At 47.3% G+C, this 27,505-nt stretch overlaps 1 protein-coding gene across 1 annotated transcript in view; it reads left to right on the plus strand.

The window, feature by feature from the left end:
- The window catches only part of DHX35 (DEAH-box helicase 35), a 74,205-nt gene continuing 46,700 nt past the window's right edge, over positions 1–27,505 (plus strand). Inside the window, exons 1-4 of the mRNA XM_004612629.2 lie at positions 1–141; positions 6,856–6,989; positions 9,659–9,751; positions 23,029–23,106. Coding sequence (XP_004612686.1) covers positions 102–141; positions 6,856–6,989; positions 9,659–9,751; positions 23,029–23,106 — 345 coding nt within the window. The 5' untranslated portion in view covers positions 1–101. The remainder of the gene's footprint in view (positions 142–6,855; positions 6,990–9,658; positions 9,752–23,028; positions 23,107–27,505) is intronic.

The raw sequence follows: 27,505 nt of genomic DNA on the forward strand, positions 1-27,505 counted from the left end.
GGAGCCGCGGAAGCCGAGGCTGTTCGCGGGCCCCGCCCCCTGCCCCTTCGGGGCTCGCGCGCGAAGGAGGGGCGGAGCTTCCTGTGACCTTTCACCCCAGCATGGCTGCGCCCGTGGGACCGGTGAGGTTCTGGCGACCCGGTAAGGCCCTTGGAGGAACGCTGGGCAGCGGCGGCGGCCTGACTCGGGTCTGCACCCCGCGGCTGGCTCGGGGACCTGCAGACCCGCTCCCAGGCGGGCCGTCCACGCCGTCTACGTGCCGGTGGACTCCCGGGCCCCCCACAGTGCTCCGGAGGATTCGGGGTCCGCCCCAGTTAGCATGGCAACTCCCGGTGTGACCTTGCTGGAGTCTCAGCATCCCGGGCCTCGTTTTCTTCCCTGCTCGATCCTGCCCTTCCCAGCCCGCGGGCTGGGGAAACGCTCAAGCGCCCACGAGAGTCCTGTTGGTTCCGCGTGTCCCGGGGTTACGTTGGGGGCCCGACAGCTGCTGCTTCAGGGTTCAGGAGTCGGACCGGCCGGGTTGGACAGTTCCCCTTTGCTGCCTTGCGGACCAGCCTCACAACCCCTCTGTCCCGAGGGCGTGAATAGCGAGCACGGCCCCTGGACCCGCAGTCACGAATAGGGAAAGTGCCTTGATTTCCCTTGGCTTCATCATTGGCAGGCTCGCGGGTCGCCCAGAAAGCGAACACCCGCGCTCCCATCTGCCACCCTGCCACCCTCTTCCATGGCAAGCTAGTGTGAAGCTTGCTCATAGCATTTTTGCTTTTGCCTATAGTTTATTCAGGAGGCAGAGTTTTACCTAAATGTGCGTGACAGACTGCAGTAACGGAACAGACTCCCCTTTCTATCAGTTTCTTGTGAACTGCAAAAGTTTTTTTTTTTTTTTTAACAGTTAACCAGCTTCTCCCTCGCTCCTCCCCAAGTCTACCTGTGCAGCTAAAATGAAAAGAGCACTGTAGCACTGTCGTCCAGTTGCTCATGTATTTGCTCCCGCGGGCGCCAGTGACGTCTCCATTGTGAGACTTGTTACTGTTTTTGGCATATCGAATGAAAAGAGATAGAGGGAAATAGTATAATTTGTATTCTTGTGATTTTATTGATTGGGGTTCTGTGACTTACAGTAGTCTATCATTAGATGGTTTCCCTTGCTGATAATGCCAGCACCACACCCCTCCCCTCCCCACCCCCGCCCCTCCCAGGGACTTCAGTGCCACTTTCTTTCAACCCAGCCACAGCTCCCACCTTATTTGTGTGTATCATTTTCCTATTGTGTTGCCCTTGGCCCTTTATTGCTACCTTGCTACATATTTAAGGCCAGCATAAGAGAGTAGCAGGGGAGGAGAACTTTTAAAGGGAGTTTGAGAGAAGTTCCCTGAAATTCTTTTTTTTTTTTTTTTTTGCTTTTTGGGTCACACCCGGCAATGCACAGGGGTCATTCCTGGCTCATGCACTCAGGAATTACCCCTGGCGGTGCTCAGGGGACCATATGGGACGCTGGGATTCGAACCCAGGTCGGCCGCATGCAAGGCAGACGCCCTACCCGCTGTGCTATCACTCCAGCCCCAGTTCCCTGAAATTCTTAACAGAGCATACAAGGGATGTGGAAAGTAAACCCAAACAACGGATGTGTTTATTTTTTATTAAAAAAAAAATCTGTAAGGGCAGTGGAGACAGTACAACAGACAGGTTGATGGCCTTGCATGTGACCAACCTTGGTTCTATCCCCTGCATCTCATATGGTCCCCTGAGCACTGCCAGGAGTGATCCTCGAGTGCTGAGCCAGGAGTAAGCCCTGAGCAGTGCCAGATGTAGTCCAGAAACCAAAAAATAAATCAGTAAAATGAACTTTAAATCTTTAGCATATGACTTAACGAATGTTTCCATGATTCAGCTTTTCATCTGCCAGTGATCCATTTTGAGTTCAAATGACACCAGGTGGTTCTAGCACGTTTGGGAAATAGTGGTCTAGATAAGGGAGTGCATTTAGCAGGCACTTATGGGGATCTTTGTGTCAGCCGTTTAAATGATTTTATTAAGCAGCCACAGCATCTCTTTGATGGAGTATGACCATCAGAGAACAGGAAATTGAAGTTTAAGATATGGGAATAGGATGTAGAAAATAATGGGATAAAGGTCAGGGAGGTTAGCCAGAGGGTTGAAGTTGGGTATAAGGCTGGGTATGTTTGCTGGGGATATTGGTGGTGGGGACTGTGTACTGGTGGAGGGATGGGTGTTTGATCATTGTGGTGATTGTAACCCAAACATGAAAGCTTGTAACTATCTCACAATGATTCAATAAAATAAAAAAAAAAAAGACTATGTTGGAATCATGAATGTATCTTGTAGCCCAGGTAGCTACAAGGGCCTTCCAGACAATCTCTTTTTGAAGGGGGTGGGGCACACCTGGCAATGCTCATGCGTTACTCCTGGCTCTGCACTCAGGAATCACTCCTGATGGGCTCAGTAGACCATATGGGATGTCAGGTATCAAACCCACATCAAGAGCAAGGCAAGCATCCTACCTGCCGTACTAACTTTTCAGTACCCACGCAATCTTTTTGTTTCTGTTTTTGAGCTATGCCTGGCTTTCTTAGTGCTGACTCTTGGTTCTGTGCTTAGGGATCACTCCTGCTGCTGTGGTTCCAGGGTTCGAACCCAGGTCTGGTGCATGGAAGGCAAGTGCCTTACCTACTCTCTCTTCGTTCTTAATAAGTGAAGCTGCTAGATGGAAGGAATAGAGAGTGGTGGGAACTGGGGCAGAATGCAATGTTCACCCACCAATCTGCTAGACAGTATAGATATTCAGATTAATTCGCATATGCATATTACTTTGCAGAGGTTATCATGTTTGGTCCTTCCTTAAAAGGAAGCTGTCTTCTGCCACCTCATTGTTGTCATTAGGCCAAGGGTTAAAACAGCTCTTTTTGTTTTGTTTTATTTTGTTTTGGGGCCACACCTGGTGTGTGCTTAGGACTTACTCCTGGCTCTGTGCTCATTGATTACTCCTGGAGAGTTGGGGGACCATGTTGGTTGCTGGGGATCTAGCCTGGGTTGGCTGTGTACAAGCCTTACCCACTATACTATTGCTCCAGTTTCAAGATCTGTATTTGTGATTGCTCCCAGAGGTACTTGGGGGGCCCAATTTAGGCCTCTAGAGCTATGTTTTTGTTTGTTTGCTTGGTTTACTTTTGTATTGTTTTCTCTGGGGCCACACCCAGCAGTGCTCAGGACTTAACCCCGCCTCTGCTCGGGGATTGTCCTGGTGGTACACTCAAGATGCTTTTCCTATTCTGTTTCTATCAGTTCACTATTGATCAAGGCTTATGATGACCCCACTCCATGTATTCATAACTGGCAATGTGTCAGCACTCACCTTTTGAAACTATTTTTAAAGGGAATGCTGGTTTGGAGGATGTTGTTATCAGCCTTGTTTTTTTTTTTTTTTTCTTTTTGAGTCATACCCGGCAATGCACAGGGGTCATTCCTGGCTCATGCACTCAGGAATTACCCCTGGTGGTGCTCAGGGGACCATATGGGATGCTGGGATTTGAACCCGGGTCAGCCGCGTGCAAGGCAAACGCCCTACCCGCTGTGCTATCGCTCCAGCCCCTATCAGCCTTGTTTTATAGATGGAGAAATGAAGGCAATCATGGCTTGCAAGAATTACGAACTTGTTAATTCCTTATGCATAGAGAATGTTCCCAAGGGAAGAACAGCCATCAGCAGTTATATAGGTTATAGGACGCATAGAGGAAAGGCAGAGCTGGTTTCGTTGAATGAGGCCTTTTGTGAGGAAGACACGCACCATCTGGACCGATGGTAGCTGCTCTTGTAAAATGACTTGGCGTAGGGTAGAGTCCAGGAGGGGTGGGGTAGTGAAGACACCTGGGCCGTTTAAATCCTGTGTGGGAGGAAGTCAGAAAGCAGGCAGGAATAACGTTGAAATATTCTCGGCCTGCTTGTTGAAGTTTAAAACATGTTTGAAGAAGGAGCAAATTCAGGCCAGAACCAGGTCGCTTCGGCAGTAGTTTTCTTGGGTAAACATGACAAGACATTACTCAAAGGAAGTGATGCAGAAAAGAAAATCTGCTACTCTGAGTGCAGGCTTTGTTCTGGGTTCCTTTCTTTTACCTTGTTGAAGGTCAACATTTGGGCATAAACCACATAGCAGTGACGGTAAGTATCCAGCTTACCTGTTTTTTGGCAATCTTGGCTCTTTGGGACACAGATGTATTCCTAGAAGTAATGGCGAAGGGATCCAGTTTTATAGCATCGATTCTGCTAAGCTCTATAGGGTTTGTGAACCTTCAAGCATTTTATGTTCTGGTCAGTTACATTCTGGTGTTTTTTTGTTTTTTTAAAAAATTTGTTTATTTTATTGAATCACTGTGAGATACAGTTACAAGCGTTCATGTTTGAGTTACAATCATACAATGGTCAAACACCATCCCTCCCCACCAGTGCACATTTTCCACACCAATGTCCCCAGTATACCACCCCCCACCCCTTTCCCACCCTACCCGTCTCCATAGCAGACAATTTCCGCCATACTCTCTGTACTTTTGGGCATTATGGTTTGCAATACAGATACTGAGAGGTTATCATGTTTGGTCCTTTATCTACTTTCAGCACACATCTCTCTGGTGTATTTTTCAGGAAAGGGTGTTCTTGGCCTTTATCAGATAATTGGAGGGGCCAGAAGGCCCCAGAAGAAGGAAAAAGAAATCACAGGGCACAAGAAATACGGTTACAAAGCTGCATTCTTTCCCTTAGTATGACAGATTCTGAGTGCAGAAGGCCTGGGAGATGATCGATTTGGGTATTTCCCCGAGGCACCCCTAAACAGACGGCTGTGCAGCATGTGTTTGAACTTTTAGGGTTTTTATTGATTCACACAGGCAGCTCTAGTGTAGAACAGCGCTAGCTTTTAGCAGTAAACTTCCTTATGTTGAGCTGAAGTCTGAACCCCGTGCCATTGACTCATCACTCTTAATTCTGCCCTTGGGCTACACACGCCCATTGGTGGGAAAAGTTATGGAAATTGATCGTAAAAATTAAACACAAAGATCTTTCCCAGGTGCCAGCACAAACTCACAGAAGATCCTGATCCCTTCCCGCGCCCCCCGAACCCCCAACCAAGCTCCAGCGGGAACAGAGGCCAGATAAGGAATATCAAAGACGACCATCCACTACTCTCTACTCTTCCCCCTTGGCAACCACCCTAGCAACGGACTCTTACCCAGGTGGAAAGGCCCAGTTGGGGCAGGTTGGGAGAAACCTTGTAAAAGCCAACTTGAACAAAGGAGACCGCACCTGCTGCCTAAGCCCATGTGTTACCTGTGCCCGTGTACTGCTGCTGAGCGCATGCGGTGTCCAAGCATGTGTCACCCTCGTCTCCTCTCTTGAGATGTGTACTTTTATACTTTCATATCTGCTGCTGGGATACGTACTGGGATTCTCTCCCCTCTGGAGAAACCCACATTTTCTTTTAAAGTGTATTATATTCTCTTTCTCTCTCTCTCTCTCTCTCTCTCTCTCTCTCTCTCTCTCTCCTCTCTCTCTCTCTCCCCATCCTACTTCATCAAAATTTCCAAATCCTGTTTTTTACTCCCTCCCCCCAAAATATTGGACCCATATATATATTTTTTTCTTTTTTGGGTTACACCTAGCGATGCTCAAGGGTTACTTCTGGCTCTGCACACAGGAATTAATCCTGGCGTTGCTTAGGGGACCATATGGGATACCAGGGATTGAACCCAGGTTGGCTGGGTGCAAGGCAAACGCCCTACCTGCTGTTCTATTCCTCTGACCCCTGAACCCATATTCTTCTAGCACTTTTTTCTTTTCCAGCCAAATTTCCAGGGTCCCTTGAGTAGCTTATTTTGAGGGGATGTGGCATCTGCTTTCTATCATCCTGAGACCAGTTTGCTCTTACCAAGAAACTGAAGTGGCTTTCTGTTGCTTACTCTGCCCAGCACACTGATTGTTTTGAATTTGCAGTGATTCGGCCACTGTAGTTCCCTGATCCAAAGTGGAGGCTGTCTGTCCTTGTCTCTCACTGAGCTGGTCATCCTTGGTTGAAACGGGATGGCTGTTGAGAACAGGTCAGCCCCTGACCATCCAGCATGAAAGAGCCTGCCACTCTCCGGCAGACAACACTTGCCCGGAACTCTGCTCATCCCCTCACCCCACCCTGTTAATCTTCTCCCCAGTGCTACTTGTCACCTCCCATCCTCGGCTCCATGTTCCTGGGAAGAAGGATCAAAGAAATAAGCTGTACAAGTGTACCGCCTGCGCCCGTGGCATCACTGCTATACCTTCCGTCCTTCCCGCCTTGCCCTATGGTAGTTGGGGGAGCCGTGAGCTTTGGCCTCTCGGTAGCCTTGGTTGCCAGGCTCTGGTTCCTGTCGAACCTCCACACAGCCTGAGATGAACTTGTTGAAATGAGAGCAGGCCAGGTAGCCCTTGCGCCCTGATTCCTGCACCTTCCCTCCCCCCGCCCCATCTTACCACCATCCTGCAGTCGCAGGATTAATTCTTTGCCTTAGCTGGTGCCCAGTGAACTTCAGCCACTGTGCTCAGAGTTCGGCCGTACTCTGGGAGGGCCAGAAAGAAAGGTGCGTGGCCCCCAGCAGCTCCTCTGTCCTGATCCCCTAGTGAAGCCTCAGGACAAAGACTTTCAGTTTCAAATCAGCACTTTTCGCTCGGACTGTTCCTGAAGTTCCGGTTGGATGAGCTCCGTGCTTCGAGCTAGAATACAGCGCCCCTGTGGTGTGCCCTTGACACTGAGGCTAGGACTTTGGTACGTTTCCCGTTCACGGTATCAGAAACCCTGAGAAAATGTTTCTTTTCCAGGTACCGAGGGGCCAGGTGTCAGCATCTCTGAAGAGAGGCAGAGTCTCGCCGAGAACTCGGCGACAACCATCGTTTACAACCCGCACGCCACCCTTTCCATTGAGCAGCAGAGGCAGAAGCTACCGGTGTTCAGGGTACGTTGGACACACATGTCCAGTCTGTGGCCCCGTGGTTGGTGTGTGCACGGGCCTTATACTGGACTTGCAATGGGAAGGGTTTCTTCTTTTTTTTTTTTTTAATTTTTTATTGAGTCACCATGTGAAAAGTTACAAAGTTTTCAGGTTTAAATCTCAGTTATACAATGCTCGAAAACCCATCGGGAAGGGTTTCTTTTTAATGAGTCTTTACAGGGCTGGAGCGATAACACAGTGGTAGGGTGTTTGACTTTTACGCAGCCGACCCGAGTTCGATTCCTCCGTCTCTCTTGGAGAGCCCGGCAAGCTACCGAGAGTATCTGCGCCCGCATGGCAGAACCTGGCAAGCTACCTTTGGCATATTGGATATGCCCAAAACAGTAACAATAAGTCTCTCAATGGGAGACGTTACTGGTGCCCCGCTCGAACAAGTCAATGAGCAACAGGATGACAGTGAGTCTTTACAGCATAGTGAACTCAGTTACCCTTATCTGAAGGGACTAGCTTTTCAAAATATGTGTGTGCAGTTATCTGTTATAAATCCTAACAATCCTTCAAAGTTTTTTTCAGTTAGAGTGTATATACTAAAATACTGGAAGGACTAGAATTATATCATTCCCTTCCCCCCCCTTGTTTTCATTTATGGATAATTTCAAACAGAGAGAAAAATAGAGAAAACAGCACAGTGAAAGTTCATGCATCTGCCTTCAACAAAATGTACTCAGAAGGCCATTTTTTTTTTCTTTTTTGGGTCACACCCGGCGATGCACAAAGGTCACTCCTGGCTCTGCACTCAGGAATTACCCCTGGCGGTGCTCAGGGAACCATATGGGATGCTGGGAATCGAACCCGGGTCGGCCGCGTGCAAGGCAAACGCCCTACCCGCTGTGCTATCACTCCAGCCCCCAAGGCCAATTCTTTTTTTCTTTTGATGGAATGTTTGTTTAAACAAAACTAATTGGGAATGCTGAGTTATTTCTGTTGAATAGGTGAATTACTACTCTTCCACTGAATGATGGGACTTGGGGGTGGCTATTATATCTGGACCTTGATTTTATTAGTGTTACGTAATGATTGCCTTTCATCTCATAAGAGGCCAAAGCATAAGCTAGAATCCAGAACCCTTTTGGGTGGTGTTAGTCTTAGTTTTCCGTCCAGATAGTTACTTTCTTCCTGCTGGCAATCCACAGTGCTATGAAGAAGTCAGCTCGGGGCTGGAGAGATTGTACCGCAGGCAGGTGGGGTACTTGCCTTCCATACAGTTGACCAAGGTTTAATTCCCAGAGCTCAATATGGTCTCCTGGATCCCACCAGGAGTGATCCTTGAGCTCAGAGCAAGGAGTTAGCCCTGAGCACTACTGGGTGTGGTCAAAAGTTAAAAAAAAGTCATCTCAGGGGCCTGGAGAGATGGACACAGGATGAAGACCTTCCTCACATCCTGCTAACCTGGCTTTGAATGTCCAGCACCATGTGTAGCTCCCCTAAGCAACCCTAGGAGTGATCTCTGAGCATCGAGCCAGGCATGGCCCCTGAGCACTGGGTATGATCCCAAAATCAAAGGAAATTTTAAAATAAAAAGAAGGACTGGAAGGAAGGTAGCTCAGAGGGGTAGTGTCAGTGCCCTGCTTGTCAGAGGATCAGCTTTTGTCTCCAAAAGTGGTCCCTCAAGCCCCACTGGTGCAGCCCCCAAGCATGGAATCAGGAGTAGTCTGTGGACTGTGGAGTGTGGCCCCCAAACCAGGAGAAAATAAAGAATCAGAAACGAAGTAATTTAGATGTATTTACAGGATGACTCTCTCTCTCTCTCTCTCCTTTTCAATTTTTAATCTTTGTTGATTGAGGTACTGTGGTTTACACCACTGTTAGTGATGGTTTTCTGTGTACGTAATTCCAACACCACATTCTTCACCAGTGTACCCGCTTCCCTCCCCTGAGGTCTCCCTTTCAGTCTCCCTTTCAGACACCCCCCGCCTCAGACTCAGTTCTGTGAATCAGTTCTGCTGTGTTGCCTTTGGCCCTTAGTTTGCTGTCTTGCTGTGTATCTTTAAGGCTCACATCGGAGAGAGATCATTGTGTATCTCTCCCTTTCCTTCTGACTGACTTCACTCGGCAGTGATATCCTTTATTTTTTTATTTTTATTTTAGTTTTTTTGGCTTTTTGGGTCACACCTGGCAATGCATAGGGGATACTCCTGGCTCTGCACTCAGGAATTATTCCTGGTGGTGCACGGGGGACCATATGGGATGCTTGAAACACAATCACCTAACTCTTCTGTCCCCAAAGAACTTTTTTTATGCAATCACCTAACTCTTCTGTCCCAAAAAGAATTTTTCTTTCTTTTTGGGTCTTACCTGGCGATGCTCAGGGGTTACTCCTGGCTCTGCACTCAGGAATTACTCCTGGCGGTGCTCAGGAGACCATATGGGATGCTGGGAATCGAACCCGGGTCGGCCGTGTGCAAGACAAATGCCCTACCCGCTGTGCTTCAGCCCCTGTATTAAATGATTTTACTTTTCTTATTCATATAGGCCAATGTCATAGCGTAATCACTAATTGGCCCTACCCACTGTGCTATCGCTCCAGCCCCACCGTGATATCCTTTAGACCCGTATAGATTGCAGCACCGTCCGCCGCCTGCCTACTGACAATGTATGATTGTATTTTTCAGCTTAGGAATCACATATTATACTTGATAGAAAACTACCAGACGGTGGTGATTGTTGGAGAAACAGGATGTGGGAAGAGCACGCAGATTCCACAGGTGAGCACACACGTACATGGGTCTTTGCACTTCAGAGTGATGGGAGGACTTACAAAGCTTGAAAATTCTCCTTCCTGCCATTTGTACTTAATTTTTTCGTGATCATTATCATGCTTATTTTCTTTTTTTTTTTTTTTAATTTATTTATTTTTAATTAGAGAATCACCGTGAGGGTACAGTTACAGATTTATACACTTTTGTGCTTATACTTCCCTCATACAAAGTTTGGGAACCCATCCCTTCCCCAGTGCCCATTCTCCACCACCCGTAAACCCAGTGTCCCTCCCACCCTCCCCAATCCCATCTCCCCCCCACCCCACCCTGCCACTTGTGGCAAGGCATTCCCTTCTGTTTTCTCTCTCTAATTAGCTGTTGTGGTTTGCAATAAAGGTGTTGAGTGGCCGCTGTGCTCAGTCTCTAGCCCTCATTCAGCCCGCAACTCCCTTCCCCCACATGGCCTTCGACTACAATGTAGTTGGTGATCACTTCTCTGAGTTGACCTTTCCCCGGAACGTGAGGCCAGCCTCGAAGCCATGGAGTCAACCTCCTGGTACTTATTTCTACAGTTCTTGGGTGTTAGTCTCCCACTCTGTTATTCTATATACCATAAATGAGTGCAATCTTTCTATGTCTGTCTCTCTCTTTCTGACTCATTTCACTCAGCATATCATGCTTATTTTCTTTTGGGGTTTTGGGTCACACTTGGTAGTTCTCAGGAATCACTCCTGGAGGTTCTGAGGGGACCATCTGTGGTGCCTGGGACAGAACCAGGATGGATGGACCATGTGGAAGGCAAGTATCTCACCTCGTGGTACTGTCTTTCTGGGCCTATCACTTGCATTTTAAAGTCTCTCAGAGACTAGTCCAGCTGGATACCTTTATTAAACATTTGGAACTATGACTTCTTTGGCCAGTACTGAAGTATCATTCCTCTGGTTTATGATCATTCTAAAATAACCGCAGAATCGCGATACTTTGAAAGGAGTAGTGGAGACTCATATAGAAGTGTGTGGTGCATAGCCCCCGCGCCCCCAGATAGTTATGGTAGAAGAGGTGGGGTGAAAGGCATGCTGCTGGGAATGGAAACGATTATTACAGAATCGTGCAGGGTAAGGTAAGAAACTCTCTTACCAGGCAGGATCCGATTTCGGGTGGAATAGAATTGGAAGGGAGGATTAAAAGAAAAAAAGGGAGGCTCTCATGAAAGAAATGACAGTTGCAGCAGCCCTTGAACAGTTGTTGAGAGCTGGTCGGGAAGGTGTTCTAATCCGGTGAATACTGTGGTTAGAGTTACAGGGGTGGAGACGTTCTTGAGGCAGCCAGACTTCAGGAGAGGAAAGGGAGGGTGAGGTCAAGCTGTGTTTTTAGAGTCTTGACTTGAAGGATGAAGATTGATGAGTAAGTGAGAAGTCTTGGTAGGCCTTCTTTCTGTTTTGGGTCAAACCCGGGACTTCATATGTGCTGAGCATGTGATTTACCCAAGAGGAACATTCCAAGCCTTTTTCTTTCATTTTTACTGAAAACTAGTTTTATTTTAAAAATAGCACTCATCTGATTTCGTTGGTGTGGACTTTAGCACCATACTATATGCAATTAACATTGTAACACACATTTTGGTTTGCATTCTGTTCTTGAATAGTGCTTATTTAGCGGACTTTGCTAAAGACCTTATACATATCATTAATCTCTTCACAGTACACATATAATGATGGTCCAATGATGTCAAAAACATCCTACTTTAAGGTCTAACCAACAAATTAAAACAAAGACCACACATTCCCCCATCCCCCTTTTCACCCCCATAATCTAGCAGTTGTGAGTTGTATTTATATTAAAAACTAATGAAAGCTAATGTTTTAAAAATAGTCCTGGTTCTCCAGCTATGCCTCCCCACCCCTCCCCCCGCTTCAGATGATGCTTTTCTTTTTTAATGTGGATTTTGGTTCATTTGGTTTGTTTTCACTTGAGGGCCGTACCTGAATGTGCTCAGAGCTTACTCCTGGCTTGGGGCGAGGAGAGCTATATGCGGTGCCGGGGACTGATCTGGGTTGGTTACATGCAAGACAAGTGCTCGGCAAGGACAGTAGCCCTTGCACTCTCTCTCCAGCCCCTCTAATGGAGCTGCCTATCCGAGTATAGAACACCTCTGTTACTGTTGTGTAGCTTGATAAACTTGGATGTGCGAATCCACCTGTGCTGCCTGCTCCCAGATTAAGAAATAGAGCATTATCAGAACTCCAAAGTCCTTGTGTTCCCTTTTGGTCTCTTAATGTGCCTGTGTCCTTGTCCCCATCTATATACTCGTGCATAGCTCTTATTCTGACTTCTAGCATCAGACTTTAGTTTTGCCTGTTCCTGAAGTTCTGTAAAGAAATACTAAGCCTGGTGCTTCTTTTTTTAATTGTTGTTTTTGTTCCACTCCTGGTGGTGCTTGGAGTCTCCTTTTGTCCTGGTGCCTGGGCTTGCTTGCTGTGGTGCTCTGGGGACCAGTGTGGTGCCAGGGATTGAACCTGGGGTTCCCACATGCAGAGCATGGCCGCTAGCCCTTTAAGCCTCTCCGCAGCCAGGTGTGGCTTCATTTGTCCACTGTTAATGCAGGTGAGACCCTTCCCTGCATTCAATGTAGTTGTAGTTTGTCCGTCACCATTGCCGTATGACAGGTGTGAGCAAATCACTGCCCAGGTGCCAAGCCCAGCCCACAGTCTGGATTTTATAAATAAAACTTTATTGGAATAGCCACACTGATTTTTTGGTATTGCCCACGACTGCTTTCATGTCCAGATGGCCCTGTTGGCTGTTGTGGCAGGGTCCAGCAGACTCGCAGACCTTTGCCCTGCAGTGCTTTTGTGTGTGAGCTATCTGTGCCCACCTCTGCTGCCCACCGTTGCCTGGAGTTGGAGTTTCTTGGAGTTGCATCTGTGTTTTTTTTTTTCTATCATGAGTCGTGCACCTTGAACATTTTTGTACTTCAGTGACCATCTGTGCACATTTATGTAAGAGTAGCTTTCTTTGGTTTGGTGTTCAGCTGTAGTAAGTGACGTCTGACATAATTTCAGAGTGTTGGTGGCCTTGTCGAGTTTGTGACATGGAAACCGTGTATTAAGGACTGAGCTTTCGGTAGCTTTTAAAGTTTTGATACGAAATGAATTAGGGGCTGGAGAAGGCAGGGCGCAGAAGGCTGTCGCCGTGCTCTTGGGGGGAAGGGCGTGGGAGGGTAGGAATTAGAACAGTTGGAGAGTTGGGGCTTGCGGAAAATAGAAACTGGAGGACATATGTGAATGAAAAGGGGGACGGACACCGGGCAAGCCAGCCTCACCGCCTTGGAGAACAGGGGTGCAAATACATGTGATAGAAAAGTGAAAAGGGAATTCTTTTTGAAATGACTTGTTTTATTTTCCAAGGACCTATGTCATGAATTTCATTTTTTGGGGAGGGGCCACACCTGCTGGTGCTCAGGGTGTATTCGTGGCTCTGTGCTCAGGAATCATTCTTGGCGGGCTTGAGTGGGGGCATGAAGGGGGGCTGGGGATTGAACTTGGCAATTGGCTTGGGGTTCTGAAGCCTGGTAGAAAGACTGCGGACAGGAGGACTCTGACATCCGATATTTACTGGGGTGAGAGTCAGGACTGGGAAGAGTTGAGAGCCACCTTTATCAATGAGATAATGAATAATGAATAAATGAGAGATAACCACCGGTGAGCGTGAACTTTTTGGAGAGGACACCCCTGGCAGTGCCCAGGGAACCATGCGGTGCCAGGGATGGGGTCCGGAAAGAGGCCTGGAGCCCCTGGAGCCAGCTCTCTGGCCCAGCAGCGGCACCGAGAGAGGAGACAGTGGCAGCTGGTGGCGGGGGCCGTGGAAGGGTGGGCCTGGGCGGTCAGAAGGTCAGCGGCAGCAGGGGGGTGAGGCTTCCCGTCTTAGGCGTGGGTGGCAGTTTCAGCCTAAGGAGCGGCCGGGGAGAGGCGAGTGACTTCCATCCGGGGTTGTTTGTGTTGGAGAGAGCAGGGCCCGAGCGTGGGGGTAGCGGGGAGGAGGTGAGGGGAGGAGGTACAGGGCGGGGAGCAGTGTGGGGAACTGGGGCTGGAGGTGCCAGACAGAGATGGCAGCGCCTGGGCTCGATGGGAGGACGTCAAGAGGGGCTTGCATGGGCACGAGAGACCTGGGGATGGGACAGACGTCCTCTTGGCGTTTTTGAACACTGTGACGATGTGTGTTCTCCACCATCTGGTGCTGACCCGTGGGCTGGGGGGGGGGTGTCTCCAGAGAACTGTTGATCTCTGTCTGCTCCCCCGCCCCAGCCCAAGGTAGGTATGAGGCCACAGTTCCCACGGTGGTCTCAAGTGCGACAGGGCAGAGGCAAACCCAAGGGAATGGCAGAGGGGTAGTGTGAATGCAGGCAGCCGAGGAAATGGTGGCCTGGAGGGAAAAAGTGCGCAGATAGCATCAATTCTCACAAATTACTTTTTTAATAAGAGACAAGGGCCTTGTTAAAGTACTGAGATTGTCAGGGAGTAATAGTAAGGTAAGGTGTTAATTATAATAAGTGCTGCATCATAGTCCTCTGTAGAGTGACATCCCTCTGTAGAAGGGCGGTTAATTCTCCATGACCCCGGAGGCAGGGACTGTTATTATCCTCGGTAGACAATGGGCTATGGAGAGTAGCAAGGGCGCAGAATATGGAACAAAGGTCGGAGGCTGCTGGGCCTTCGTTGGTTTTGGCGTCTTGGAACTAGCCAGTGTGGTTGATTCGTCACTTGCGGATAAGCTATGTTATGATAGCAAAGAATCTGAAAATCTCAATGGCTTAAAAACACAAATGTTTACTTCTTCCTCATTCTACGTGGTTATCTTGGGCTGGTGACCCAGGCTGTGCACTGCTCCACGTCGTCACTGGTTTCCTGGCGGTGGAGTGGCTCTGTCCTGGGCTTGTGGATCTTGTGGTGGATGGCAGGACCATGAGGTGGCTCTCGAAACTTCCGGCTAGCAGTGGCACTCCTGCCCACATAGCCGTGGTCAGAGCCCGTGACGTGGCGGGGCCTGATAGCAGGCGGGTGGCAGTGGATGGACGCCTGCCACGGGGGTGGGCTGCAGGCACTCGGATCAGTGGTCACTGTTGTACCCATCAGTGAGGCGTAGCTGCCCAGGGACAGAGAGACAGAGGGCGTGGTCCTGGGAGAGGATGGCGGAAGTGGAGCGAGGAGTAGTGCTAAGGGCTCAGCACGGGCCTTGTGGCAGCGAGTAGAAGCAGAGTGGTTGTTTCTGATTTGGACTTTGTTTTTTTGTTTTTTTTCTTTTTGGGTCACACCTGGCGATGCGCAGGGGTTACTCCTGGCTCTGCACTTAGGAATTACTCCTGACAGTGCTCGGGGGACCCTATGGGATGCTGGGAATTGAACCCGGGTTGGCCGCATGCAAGGCAAACGCCCTACCCGCTGTGCTATCACTCCAGTGCCTCTAATTTGGACTTTGACTTACTGAAATATACATATATATATTTTAGATTAAAGAATTTCAATGGGTTTAGAAAATTTTAAATTCAAAAGACACGGAAGGATGCAAAGATTTCCCTTCCATCTTCGGACATTCCTTTCCTTTATTCAGATGCAACAAATATTGTCAGTTTTTTTTAAAACAGAAATTACAAAAAATATTCTGAATTTCTCTAGCCTCGAGGTCCCCAGAGTTCTCTGTAGTGCAGCTGTCTCCAGGCATTCAGTCTCGGCACTGATCCCAGCACCGGCGCGACCGTCCCCCCCCACTCCCCCTGTCCCACCCACACCTCTCCCAAGCCTGCCTCCTTGGCAGGCACAAAATAATTTATTTCATATCACATTTAACAAAAAAAGCCACATGGAATCATTGAAACATGCTTCAGTGAAAGAAAGTTTGTGAGAATGGTCCCATCTCACAGTGGGGCTACTAACGTCACTGGGTGTGTCCTGAGCGCCCGTGGCTGGCGGGTCCTTCTGTGTTATTTTCTGTTTGTCTGCCGAGTGTCGTTGCCGTTGCCGTTGCCGTCTGTGCTGCTTCCCCATCTCATATGCTGGGCTCCTACCGGCGTGTGAGTATTGTAGAATTGGAGGGATCAGGGCCTCGGGCTCCAGTTGCTGTCAGATCTGTGGAGTGGGGGATGGCTCTCGGCCCACCCCCTTCCTGAACGGGCCCTGGGGCTTTCAGCGCCCAGTCCGGTGTTCCCGTGACTTGCCCCCGCGTGGGTGGCCTGGCATCTCTCCTGAGGTTAGTGGTGGAGCTGGGAGGCTGGGCTGTTTTTCCCAAGGCCTTGGCTGTGGGGTGTGGGTGCGGCCACCCGGACTTCCTGCAGGGTGAGTGGGGGAGGCCGATCACCCCCACTCGAGCAGACCCCTGAGTTTTGAGCCTGCACACCGGTGTACCTGGTTTCCATCTGCGTCACCTGCTTGTTGTCTCTGCGGAGACTAGCAGTGGAGCACTGGAGCCGGGCTGTTGAGCGCAGTGGCTGTGGGCTGTTAGGCTTGCTCGGTCCCTCCCAGGGCGCCCAGAGGCTTCAGCTGAAGACCTGTGTCCCTTCAAGTTGTCGCTGGACCATTGTTTACATGTGCTTTTGTGTGTGTGTGTGTGTGGGTGGGAGGTTGCACCACCCCTGGTGGTGCTCAGGGCTGTGCCAGGAGTGGTCCTGGTGGTGCTCAGGGGGTCGAATGTGATACTGGGGGGTTAAACTGCATGCAAGGCAGGTGACCTGCCTCCTGCGCTATCTTTCTGCCCCTGTTGTTTGCTTTTACTGAGAAAAGTGTGTGTGTGTGTATTCCACTTCCTTTTGTTTATTTATTTTTATTTTATTTATTTTTTTCCTTTTTGAGTCACACCTGGAGATGCTCAGGGGTTATTCCTGCTCTGCACTCAGGAATCACTCCTGGCATTGCTCTGGGCACCATATGGGACATAGGGTCAACCTTGTGCAAGGCAAGCGCCCTACCCATTGTGCTATCTCTCCGGCCCCTCCCACTCCCTTTTAAAAAAATATGAATGGCCTGGGTTTGATCCCTGGCACCTCATGTGGTGCCCCAAGGCCCTCCAGGAGTGATTTCTGAGCATAACTGGGTGTGGCCCCAAAACAAAAAATTAATAAATTAATTAAAAAGCTAGTAATGGTAACTTACTTATGTGTCAATATTTTTACAATTGTGAAACTTTCAATATAAACTATTTTATAGTTTCCTTTTGCTAGACATCGCAGATTTTTCTAGTTTCGTGTTATGGTAATGATGCAGTGAGCTGGTTCGTATATATATAAATTTGTACACAGGGGTCTATTTTAATAATAAATATAGAAGTTAGAGTTACTGGATCAAGGGATATATGCATTCGGAATTAATTAATTTTATTTTGGAGACCACACCTGAGAGTGTTCAGGCCTCTGGGATTCCTCCTTGTAGGACTGGGGGCCCTTATGTAGTGCTAGGGATTGAATTTGGATCAGCCATGTGCAAAACTAGTGCCCTAGCTGCTGTACTATCACTCTGATCCTGTGATAGATTATCTTAGTAGTTCAGAGAGCCACTGTCCCACACTGGCCGGTGCTGAAGGCTTACTCCTTGCCCTGTGCTCAGGAATCACTCCTGGAAGGCTCGGGGAACTATATGGGATGCCAGAGATTGAACCCAGGTCAGCCGCGTGCAAGGCAAATGCCCTGCCCGCTGTACTCTCCCTCCACACCCTCTGCTGTCCCTTTTATGGAAGGATTAGTTTCTTTGCCCCCTTACCATTCACATTCCTTTTCTGAGATTTTCTACCTTTTTCTACCTTCTTGTGAGGCTGAATTTAAAAAAAAATTGGGAAGACTGGGTTACAGCAAAGGTATGTAATGGCTTCTTCTCAATAAGCTAGATTTATGTAATATCGTTCCTTGGAAACGTACAGCATGCTAAGGCTCCAAGCACCAGGTTTGAAATTCCACAAACTCTATGTGAACTTAGGTGATAATTTTCCTAGAACTCTCAAAATTGTGGCTAGGAAAGCAAACTTTTTTACTACAACTTTGAATTGTGCTGTGTTTTTCGGATGGCAGCCTTTCAAAAAGCTCAGATTCGGTGACCCTTAAAAGAAGCGGAGAGAGGGGCCAGAGCAATAGTACAGTGGATAGGGCATTTGCGGCCAACCTGGGTTCGACCCCCCGCATCTCATGTGGTTCCTGAGTGCCGCCAGAAGTAATTCCTGAGTGCAGAGCTAGGAATAACTCTGAACATTGCTGGGTGGGACCCCCAAAAGCAGAAAAAACAAACACAGAAAAAGGGCAGAGAGAATGGGGAAGGATTCAGCGGGTCCCTGTGTGGCATCCCTCACCTCTGGGAGTCAACACTACAACTACTTTCATGGTCTCTGAACTTCCTCCTGCTGGCGATACCAGGGAGACCAGAGAGGCTGGCCTGTGTATGATGGAAATTACTTTTCTTCCCCTTCTAAGAGACTGACTTTGTGTGTGTGTGTGTGTGTGTGTGTGTGTGTGTGTGTGTGTGTGTGTGTGATTGTACCCTGGTTATGTGGCACAGCTGTGGTTTGGCAGAGCTGAAATCCTAGCCCTGAGACTTTTATCGGTACCCTTAGACAAGTTACGTGACCTCTCTGGTTTCCTCATTTCTGAATTGTTGATGATGCCTTCACCTTCCTTATAGGATTTGTCATGAGGATTAAACAGGGTTACGCATGCCAAGAACTGGGGACAATTCCTGGCACTTAGTAACGTCCATTGTGAATCTATGAATCTCAACTATTCTTGCATTTCTGTTGATTGGGGTGAGGGGTAGTATTTTGTGTTGAACCCGAGAGGGAAATCACAGCTTTTATTCATTTATCTGAAGAAAATAAATGCTCAGGGACTGCTCCTGGCTCGCTGCCTGGGCGACCAGGCAGTGCAGGGACCCGGCCGGGGAACCCGGCAGGAGCCCACTGGACTCGCTCTCAGGCCCCGGAACTGCAGTCTGGAAGGAGCCTGCATTCTCTCAAACGTTTTATCCCTTACTTTAGAAAGAACTTTTTGATAGGGTTGGTTTGGGGGCCATACCTGGCGGTGCCTGGGGGCCGTTCCTGACCCTGTGGCACCCTTATCCTTGGGGACCCGTCCCAGTGGTGCTGAGGTGCCACGTGCTGGCAGCTGATTCAGGCTTCCTCCTCGCAACGCTGATGTGCTCGGTCCATCCAGCCAGCTGTCCCCTCAGCCCTTGTTTTTACGGTGCGTTCAGTCCCCCCCTCCCTTCCCCTTTATTGCTGTGATCGTTCTGGTGGCCCCGCTCACCCACCCTTCCTTAGTTGTGGTGCTCCCCACATTCTGTTTGTAGGGCTGGACTCCGGAGCTCATACAGATGTGCTCCAGGGGTTGGCCGCACCCCTGGCCTGTGCTCACACTTTGTTTAAATTGTGGTGCTTGTCGACTTTTTACAATCACTTTTTTTTGAAACTAATTAAGACCGACAGAAGGGTCGCAAAAGTCATCAAAGTTAGAAGTTCCTTTTGCCGCTCCCAGGAGTGTACTCCTGTGTCGCTGTCATCAGAATCAGGGGGGCAGCATGGGGATGGTCCTGGAGCCAGGCTCCAGCTTCTTGCCAGCGTAGTTTTTAGCTGATACCCAGACCCCGCAATTGCCTTGAGGTGTTTTTTCTCCCTGGCCTGGTGCAACTCCCTTGCGAACCCCCACACTACTGCACGCCTCTTTCCTTTTTTTTTTTTTTTTGGTTTTTGGGTCACACCCGGCGATGCACAGGGGTTACTCCTGGCTCATGCACTCAGGAATCACTCCTGGCGGGGCTCGGGGGACCATATGGGATGCTGGGAATCGAACCCGGGTCGGCCGACTGCAAGGCAAATGCCCTACCCGCTGTGCTATTGCTCCAGCCCTTTTTTTTTTTTTTGCACGCCTCTTTCCTGGCGCTGGCATATTTGAAGAGTGCTGGGGTTTTTTTTGTTTTTGATTTTGTTTTTGTCCATGTTCCAGCGGTGGGTTTATTTCATGTCACTTGTGATTAGAATGCAAAAATGCATTTTTGGCAAGAATGCCACAGAAGTGATGCATTCTGTTTAGTGCATCGTGGCAAGAGGTTTGAGGTGTTGCCACTTGAGCACTGGTGGATTTTGACCCTGTAGCTGAGATGCCCTGCTTCACTGGGAGACATCACTGCCTGTCCCTCTGCAGTTCCTGGTTCCCATGTGTCCTTGCTTCCTGTCCCCGGAAGGCATTGGAAACTGGAACTTTGAGCAAAATCATTCTAAAGAAATTGGATCCTCAGATAATGTGTTGTACAGAATTGGCCAGGAGATCTCCCACCCCCATCAATGTTATGACAAATCTGTGTTGAACAAGAAGAGTTTGAATGAACCAAGGTTACTTGAGAACCATCTCTATGTATTTTGGGGTAGATATTTTCATGTATCTGAAAAAAAAAAATCTCTGCTTATTTTCAGACTTTTGTCCGTGAATTTTAGCATCCATCATTGGATCTTCAAGGACAATATACTTAGATATTCAAAAGACTGAGTTATCTTATTTGAGACAAGAAACTGGATATTTTGCCTAAGATTTTTTTCCCTTCCACCTCTTCAAGGTGGAATCTTCAAGGAAGAATTGTTCAGTTATTTATGTATGTTGGTATTGTTCAAAATAGTCCACCTTTGATTGTTTGACCTTTGAGTTTGACTGTTTGACTTTCAGTTTGACTATTTGACTTCTTGCTCCCTCCTTCCCTCCCTCCTTTCTTCCTTCCTCCCTCCCTCCCTCCCCATCCTTCCTTCCTTCCTTCCTTCCTCCCTTTATCCCTGGGACTTGAACCCAGGCCCTCACACATGTAAGACAAGTACTCTACAGCTAAGCCACATTCCTGGTCTCTCTGCTATTTTGCCAAAAAGCCTCTTTTCGTGAATTCTTCCTTAGTTTCTGTGACCACGAGGCGTTTCAGGATTGACATAAGTTTTTCTTGTACTAGCCCAGAGATCAATCAGCTGCTTCTTGGAGAATGGTGTATAGAATTCAAGATTTAGTTGTTAGCGTGCTTATTGCTACGAAAATGCCCTTGTAATAATGTCTCAGCGGATAGACGTAGGCAATGTAGGAACAACCTACACTTATATATAAAAAAATCACTGTCAGTCTATGTGGATGTACAATAGAAGCCACGAGTTTATGTTGACACCTCTGATTCTAGCTCGTTGGCATAGAGCTCATTTTGGTTTTAGTTTTTGTTGTCATTGTGTTTGGAACGTACCTGGTGCTACTCCGGAACTGCTCCTGGCGGGGTCTGCTGGGCTGTTCCCGATGGGGATGGACCGTGCGGTGTTGGGGGTCAGCCTGGGGCTTCCGCACCAGCATGTGCTCCAGCCCTTTGCCCTCTCTCCCTGCTCACCGCAGGGCTCATTTTAACTTTTACTTTGAACTTTTCCACCAACAGTGAGAAACCCAGTTTTCATTTTCTATTCTAAGTGCTTACATGCTCAACTCTAGTACATACTTGGGATGGTTTTAGAATCTAAAACTGGGCTGGGGGGCTGGAGCAATAGCACAGCGGGTAGGGCGTTTGCCTTGCACGCGGCTGACCCGGGTTCAAATCCCAGCATCCCATATGGTCCCCTGAGCACCGCCAGGGGTGATTCCTGAGTGCATGAGCCAGGAGTAACCCCTGTGCATCGCCGGGTGTGACCCAAAAAGCAAAAAGCAAACAAACAAACAAACAAAAAGAAACTGGGCTGGAGTGATAGCACAGTGGGTAGGGCTTTTGCCTTGTGTGGCCGACCCGGGTTTGATTCTTCCGTTCCTCTCGGAGAGCCTGGCAAGCTACCGAGAGTATCCCGCCCGCACAACAGAGCCTGGCAAGGTATCCATGGCATATTTGATATGCCAAAAACAGTAACAAGTCTCACAATGGAGACGTTACTGGTGCCCGCTTGAGAAAATTGATGAACAACAGGATGACAGTGCTGCAGTTTTAGAGTCATCAGTCTGGTTGCTGACTGGATGACAGGATGTATGTTTCTGCACAGCCCTAAGCATACACTTGGACAGATCCTTCATCTTCAGCCTCAGTGTCTAGCCATGAGACCATCTTTCCCTGTTACTTAGGTTCAGTCTGTCTTCCGCTCTTCAGTATGGTTATGGAATTCATTTGTGATGCAGGAAGGGCCATCTTTAGTGCTTGTGTTTTCTTTTGTTTTCTCTCTGCCTCCTGTTAGGTTGTGTTTATTTGGGGGGTATTTGAAGGGTATGTGTTATAAGCTGTGTGGCTCTCAGAGCCAGACTTACCCAAAAAGACCTGTGTAGTGTCACTTCCTCCCCTGCTGCCCTTCCCACATAGCCTTCGCAGACAGCCATTCACTGTAGTTTCTGGTTACGCTTTGTTTCTTTAGTAGTTATATCTTAGATACTTGAGCCGCTAGCATTTTTATCACTCAGAGTTGGGATATTTAGTTAAATGCAAACTCTTGGGCTGGAGAGATAGTACAGTGCAGTGAATAGGGCACTTGCATGCTGTCGACCCCGGTTTGATCGCTGGTACCAGATAGGGTCCCCGGAGTCCTGCCAGGAGTGATCCCTGAATGCAGAGCCAGGAATAAGCCCTGAGTATCACTGGGTGTGACCCTAAACCAGAACAAAGATGTGAATACTTTTCCATCCTAATGGAATCTAAATCTCTAAGAATGGGTACCAGACATATGCATATTAACCAACTCCCCTTATGCATTTTGTCTATTTTTATTTTGAATTAGAAGGTAAATATAGTTTGACAAGTTAAATGACGCTAAAACAGGTAACACTTTCAAGTTTTTTTCTCCATTGTAGTTGTAATATATATATTCATTTAAATATGTCAGACATAAAAACATGTAATCTTGGTAATCAGTGTTATCCATTTTAGATTTTAAAAAATGCTTGTAACCAAACATATATTAACTAATACAAATCAGATAAATATATGATCAATTTGTATGAATGCTACCAGTATAATGGCATATATTTGTGTACATAATATCTATTTATTTAAGTTGATTCAAGTATTTTGTATGGTTGGTATTTAGATTGCGTTGTCTCTGTGCTTTAAAATTCTCTTCTGCAGAATGAAGTGAATTCAGTCTAATTACCTAATAGTTTCAAGTTTCAGATAGCTCATTTGCAGAATGATTTTCAAAATGTATGCTTGGATGAGAACCATCTGTTACTTCCCTTCTCAGGGATTTAAGTGCAATGGAGGGTCACTGGGGGGAGCTTTGTTTTGGAGTTGTGTCTGGTGTCTCCTTAGCCGTGGTGATGTTGTACCTTGCAGTACCTGGCAGAAGCTGGATGGACGGCGGAAGGAAGGGTCGTGGGCATCACCCAGCCTCGTAGAGTGGCCACCGTCACAGTGAGTATCTGTTTCATGTTGCAAAGATTCAATCTGTGTCTGCTGTTGCACTGATGTATTTTTTCATTTCCTAAAAACCCCAAATGGGATGAACTGAGAATTTAATTCTTTAGTTTAAAAAAGACCTATGGTCTGATTATTTTAGTACTTTCAGTGCCTATTCAGTGGGTTTGTAGTTATCACAAAGTACATTGCAAGTCAAAGTAAACAGTAAAAGTACTTAAAAATAACCAAAATGTCACCCCCCAATAAAGAAAACAATGTGAATATCTATGAACATCAATTCAAGTTTCTCTTTTAAGTTTCCATAAAGGTAAATGGTTGGCCAGATGAACAGAAATGATTTTTTGGTTTGTTTTGGGGCCTCCCGTGGTGGTCTTCAGGGCTTAGCCCTGCTCTGTGCTCCTCGCAGTGCTCTCAGGACCACATAGATGTGGTGCCAGGAATTGAACTGGGGTTAGCCCTGGGCGAGACAAGACCTCAGCTCCTGGAGTATCTCTCTGGCCTCAGAAATGAGACCAGGGCCAGGTATATTTGCTTTTGCCAAGTTTGATGAAAGGGGGAACTGAATTGGAATAACTCTAGTTATTGAATTTTGGATATGTATTTGTTCACCAGAGGTTTTTGGTTTTTGTATAAATAAGAAGTTCTTTCTTATTTAAATATGCTCCAGAAGTGAAGAGTTTATAATTCAGCATCAGAAGTTTTTTTTTTTAAGTTTCAAAATTAAGAAAAAAAGCTTATAAAAATCTTTAAGTTGTTACTACTTTTTTTGAAATTGTTATAGTTTTGTGTTATAACTATACAAAAATAAGGAACCTTATTCTTTCTACCTTTTCTCTACTTATCGATGTAGGTCTATAATTTTTATTTTAAAATTTATATTACATTCTCTTCTACAGTCATAACTCCCAAGGGTTTAATTTTAATTCTATTTTAAATAGATTCAGCATTCATCACTAATTATTTCTTATGGTTTTACTAACTCTGATGCATCTTTCCCTTTTCTTCCTTTTCCCACCCCCCCTCTTTTAGTGCACTTACTTTTTTTATTTTTTAGAGTAATAACAATAGTTACAACAATAGATATCCCTAATATGGCACTGTTCTTAACACCTTACTTTTGTTTGGTACATATTTTCTTCCCCTTCTGTTGCTGTAATTCCAGTATAATAGTTCCTTTTATTTCTTAATTGGCCTGTTTCATTAATCCCATCCATGATGTTCATGATTTTTTAAGTCAATTATGTTGCTTCCTTTATATTTCTACCTAGATCTCATAATACTTTTTAATTTTTTGATAATAGGTAGGGAAGTGAATATGGGAGTAGATACTGTAATTCATTAAGAATTTTTAAACCTGATAACACCACAATTTTTTTTTTTAATAATTTATTTATTTTTAATTAGAGAATCACCGTGAGGGTACAGTTACAGATTTATACACTTTTGTGCTTATACTTCCCTCATACAAAGTTCGGGAACCCATCCCTTCACCAGTGCCCATTCTCCACCACCCGTAAACCCGGCGTCCCTCCCACCCTCCCCAATCCCATCTCCCCCCCACCCCACCCTGCCACTGTGGCAAGGCATTCCCTTCTGTTTTCTCTCTCTAATTAGCTGTTGTGGTTTGCAATAAAGGTGTTGAGTGGCCGCTGTGCTCAGTCTCTAGCCCTCATTCAGCCCGCAACTCCCTTCCCCCACATGGCCTTCAACTACAATGTAGTTGGTGATCACTTCTCTGAGTTGCCCTTTCCCCGGAAGGTGAGGCCAGCCGAGAAGCCATGGGGTCAACCTCCTGGTACTTATTTCTACAGTTCTTGGGTATTAGTCTCCCACTCTGATATTCTATATACCATAGATGAGTGCAGTCTTTCTATGTCTGTCTCTCTCTTTCTGACTCATTTCACTCAGCATGAAACTTTTCATGCCCATCCACTTAACTACAAAATTCTTGACTTCCTTTTTTCTAACAGCTGCATAGTATTCCATTGTATAGATGTACCAAAGTTTCCTCAACCAGTCATCCGTTTTGGGGCATTCGGGTTTTTTCCAGATTCTGGCTATTGTAAACAGTGCTACGATGAACATACATGTGCAGATGTTGTTTCGATTGTACTTTTTTGCCTCTCTGGGATATATTCCCAGCAGTGGTATTGCTGGGTCAAATGGGAGCTCAACCTCTAGTTTTCTGAGAATCGTCCATACTGTTTTCCAAAAGGGCTGAACTAGCCGGCATTCCCACCAGCAGTGTAGAAGGGTCCCTTTCTCCCCACATCCTCTCCAACAGCGGTTGCTTTTGTTCTTTTGGATGTGTGCTAGTCTCTGTGGTGTGAGGTGGTATCTCATGGTTGTTTTGATCTGCATCTCTCTGATTAGTGATGCAGAGCACTTTTTCATGTGCCTTTTGGCCATTCGTATTTCTTCCTTGGTAAAGTTTCTGTTCATTTCTTCGCCCCATTTTTTGATGGGGTTGGATGTTTTCTTTTTGTAGAGTTCAACCAGTGCTTTATATACCATTGATATCAACCCCTTATCTGATGGGTATTGTGTAAATATCCTTTCCCATTCTGTGGATAGTCTTTGTATTCTGGTCACTGTATATCTTGCTAACACCACAATTTTTAAAATCCAAAAAACCAGGACAGTGTTTCTTTTAACCGCATGATCCATTTCTATAATATTTCCCCCTGAAAATTTGGCTACATTATCATGCCAGTGATTTTCTTACCTTTTTTTTCCTACGGAGAGAGCAAAACATTTTACTGTTTATCATGGTCAATTCACATTCCCTCCCCCCCCCTTTTTTATTTTTTGTTTGTTTTTGTTTTGGATCACACCCAGCGATGCCCAGGGTTTACTCCTGTCTCTGTGCTCAGGGGTCACTCCTGGATTTGGGGATCAAACTGAGGTCTGCGGAGTGCAAACCGAGCACCTTACCTGCTGTACTATCTTTCCGGCCCTTATAAATTTCCCTTTTATTATTGATGCAGTGAAAAAAGTTCCTGTGGCTTTGTAAGTGGCCAGGAAAATCACTGTTCTTGAATTTGGGGAGAGCCTCTGTGAGACCTGAGGGTTTCTGCAGCCTGACTGGACCGTGTCCGTGAGCTCTCCTGGCTTCCGAGCTGGGGATGGGCGACCGTGTTTCCCTCAGCTGTCCTGCACACCGTGTCTCTTCCTTAGGGAGGTTTTAGCATGAACCCGTGATTTCTCAGAAACCGGATTTCTATGAGTAAATTCTCCTCTTTCGATGTTTTCTTTGGAGCTTCTTTTCGTTTGTGTGTCTTTCTTCCTTTTTATCCTTCTTTCCTGTACTGTTATAATGCAAGGGGCTCACGTGAGCCCTCTTCTCTGGGGGGCCCTGCCCAGCAGTGCTCAGGAGTCCAGGAGCCGCTGCTGCCTGCTATCTTCAGCCTGGTGGGGTGGGCCTGACAGTTGCACGCAGGGGCCTGGCCAAGTGTTACGGACTGCAGTTGCAGGGGCCACCAGGGCAACGCCTGGGGTACCTGGGACGCCCTATAATGCCTGCGCAAGCTGAAGCCACGTGCGCAATGTTGTTCCAGCCTGGAACAATCGCCCTGGCCGTTGTGTAGGCATTTTTCTGCTGATTGCACACCTTTGAGTGCAGTCACTGAATACTGCAGACTTACGCTGGTCTGGCCAGCGTGCGGGCTCTTGTCTACCTCTCTCTTCTCCTGTTGGGGAGTGAGAGTGAAGATTTGATGGCGCAGTCCTCAGTGGTGTGAAGGGTCTGCAGGACTCACAGTTCTTTGGGCTCAGTGACGTGGGATTTGCCTGCCTCCTCCTCCGGCTCCCCTTCTTCTGCGACTCTTTGCTGTCAGAACGCGTCTCCACTGACAGCTCTTGGGCCCCAGCACTCTGCCTGCTGAAATTACTGATAGACGCTTTCTGACTCGGGTGTGTGGAAAACTGGGGAGAACTCTCATGTCACTCAAGGTGACTCACTCACTTGGAAATTAGAGCCGTGCTCCTCTGTTTGTGGCTTGGAATCTCCGCTCTTCCTCGCCCTGCAGTTTAGTTCCAAATTTGTAGCTGTGGATAATTTCCATGAAACCACATGCTTTCTCTGGAAAGAACAAAGAGTTTATAAATTAGCCGTGTAATATTAATAGAGTTGTCGAGTTTGAAAAGCTGCATCTCAGAAAGTACTTTGCGTGCACAAAAATCTGAAAACAAGCGCAGCACCTAAGAACAGATTGCATAAGCTGTGGCTTGATCTCCGTGAGAGGCAATTACTGCTGCCCGTGCCCCGGGGACTCCTACGGTCTGGGCTTGACTTCTCGGCAGGCCCTGCCTTGACCTGGGATCCAGGATAAACTCTAATGCCCGATTTCCTTGAGTTTCTTCCTGGGTGAAAGCAAGAGCATCTTGGGGCAGG

The sequence above is a fragment of the Sorex araneus genome, chromosome 5, assembly GCF_027595985.1.
Source record: "Sorex araneus isolate mSorAra2 chromosome 5, mSorAra2.pri, whole genome shotgun sequence".
Lineage (NCBI taxonomy): Eukaryota > Metazoa > Chordata > Mammalia > Eulipotyphla > Soricidae > Sorex > Sorex araneus.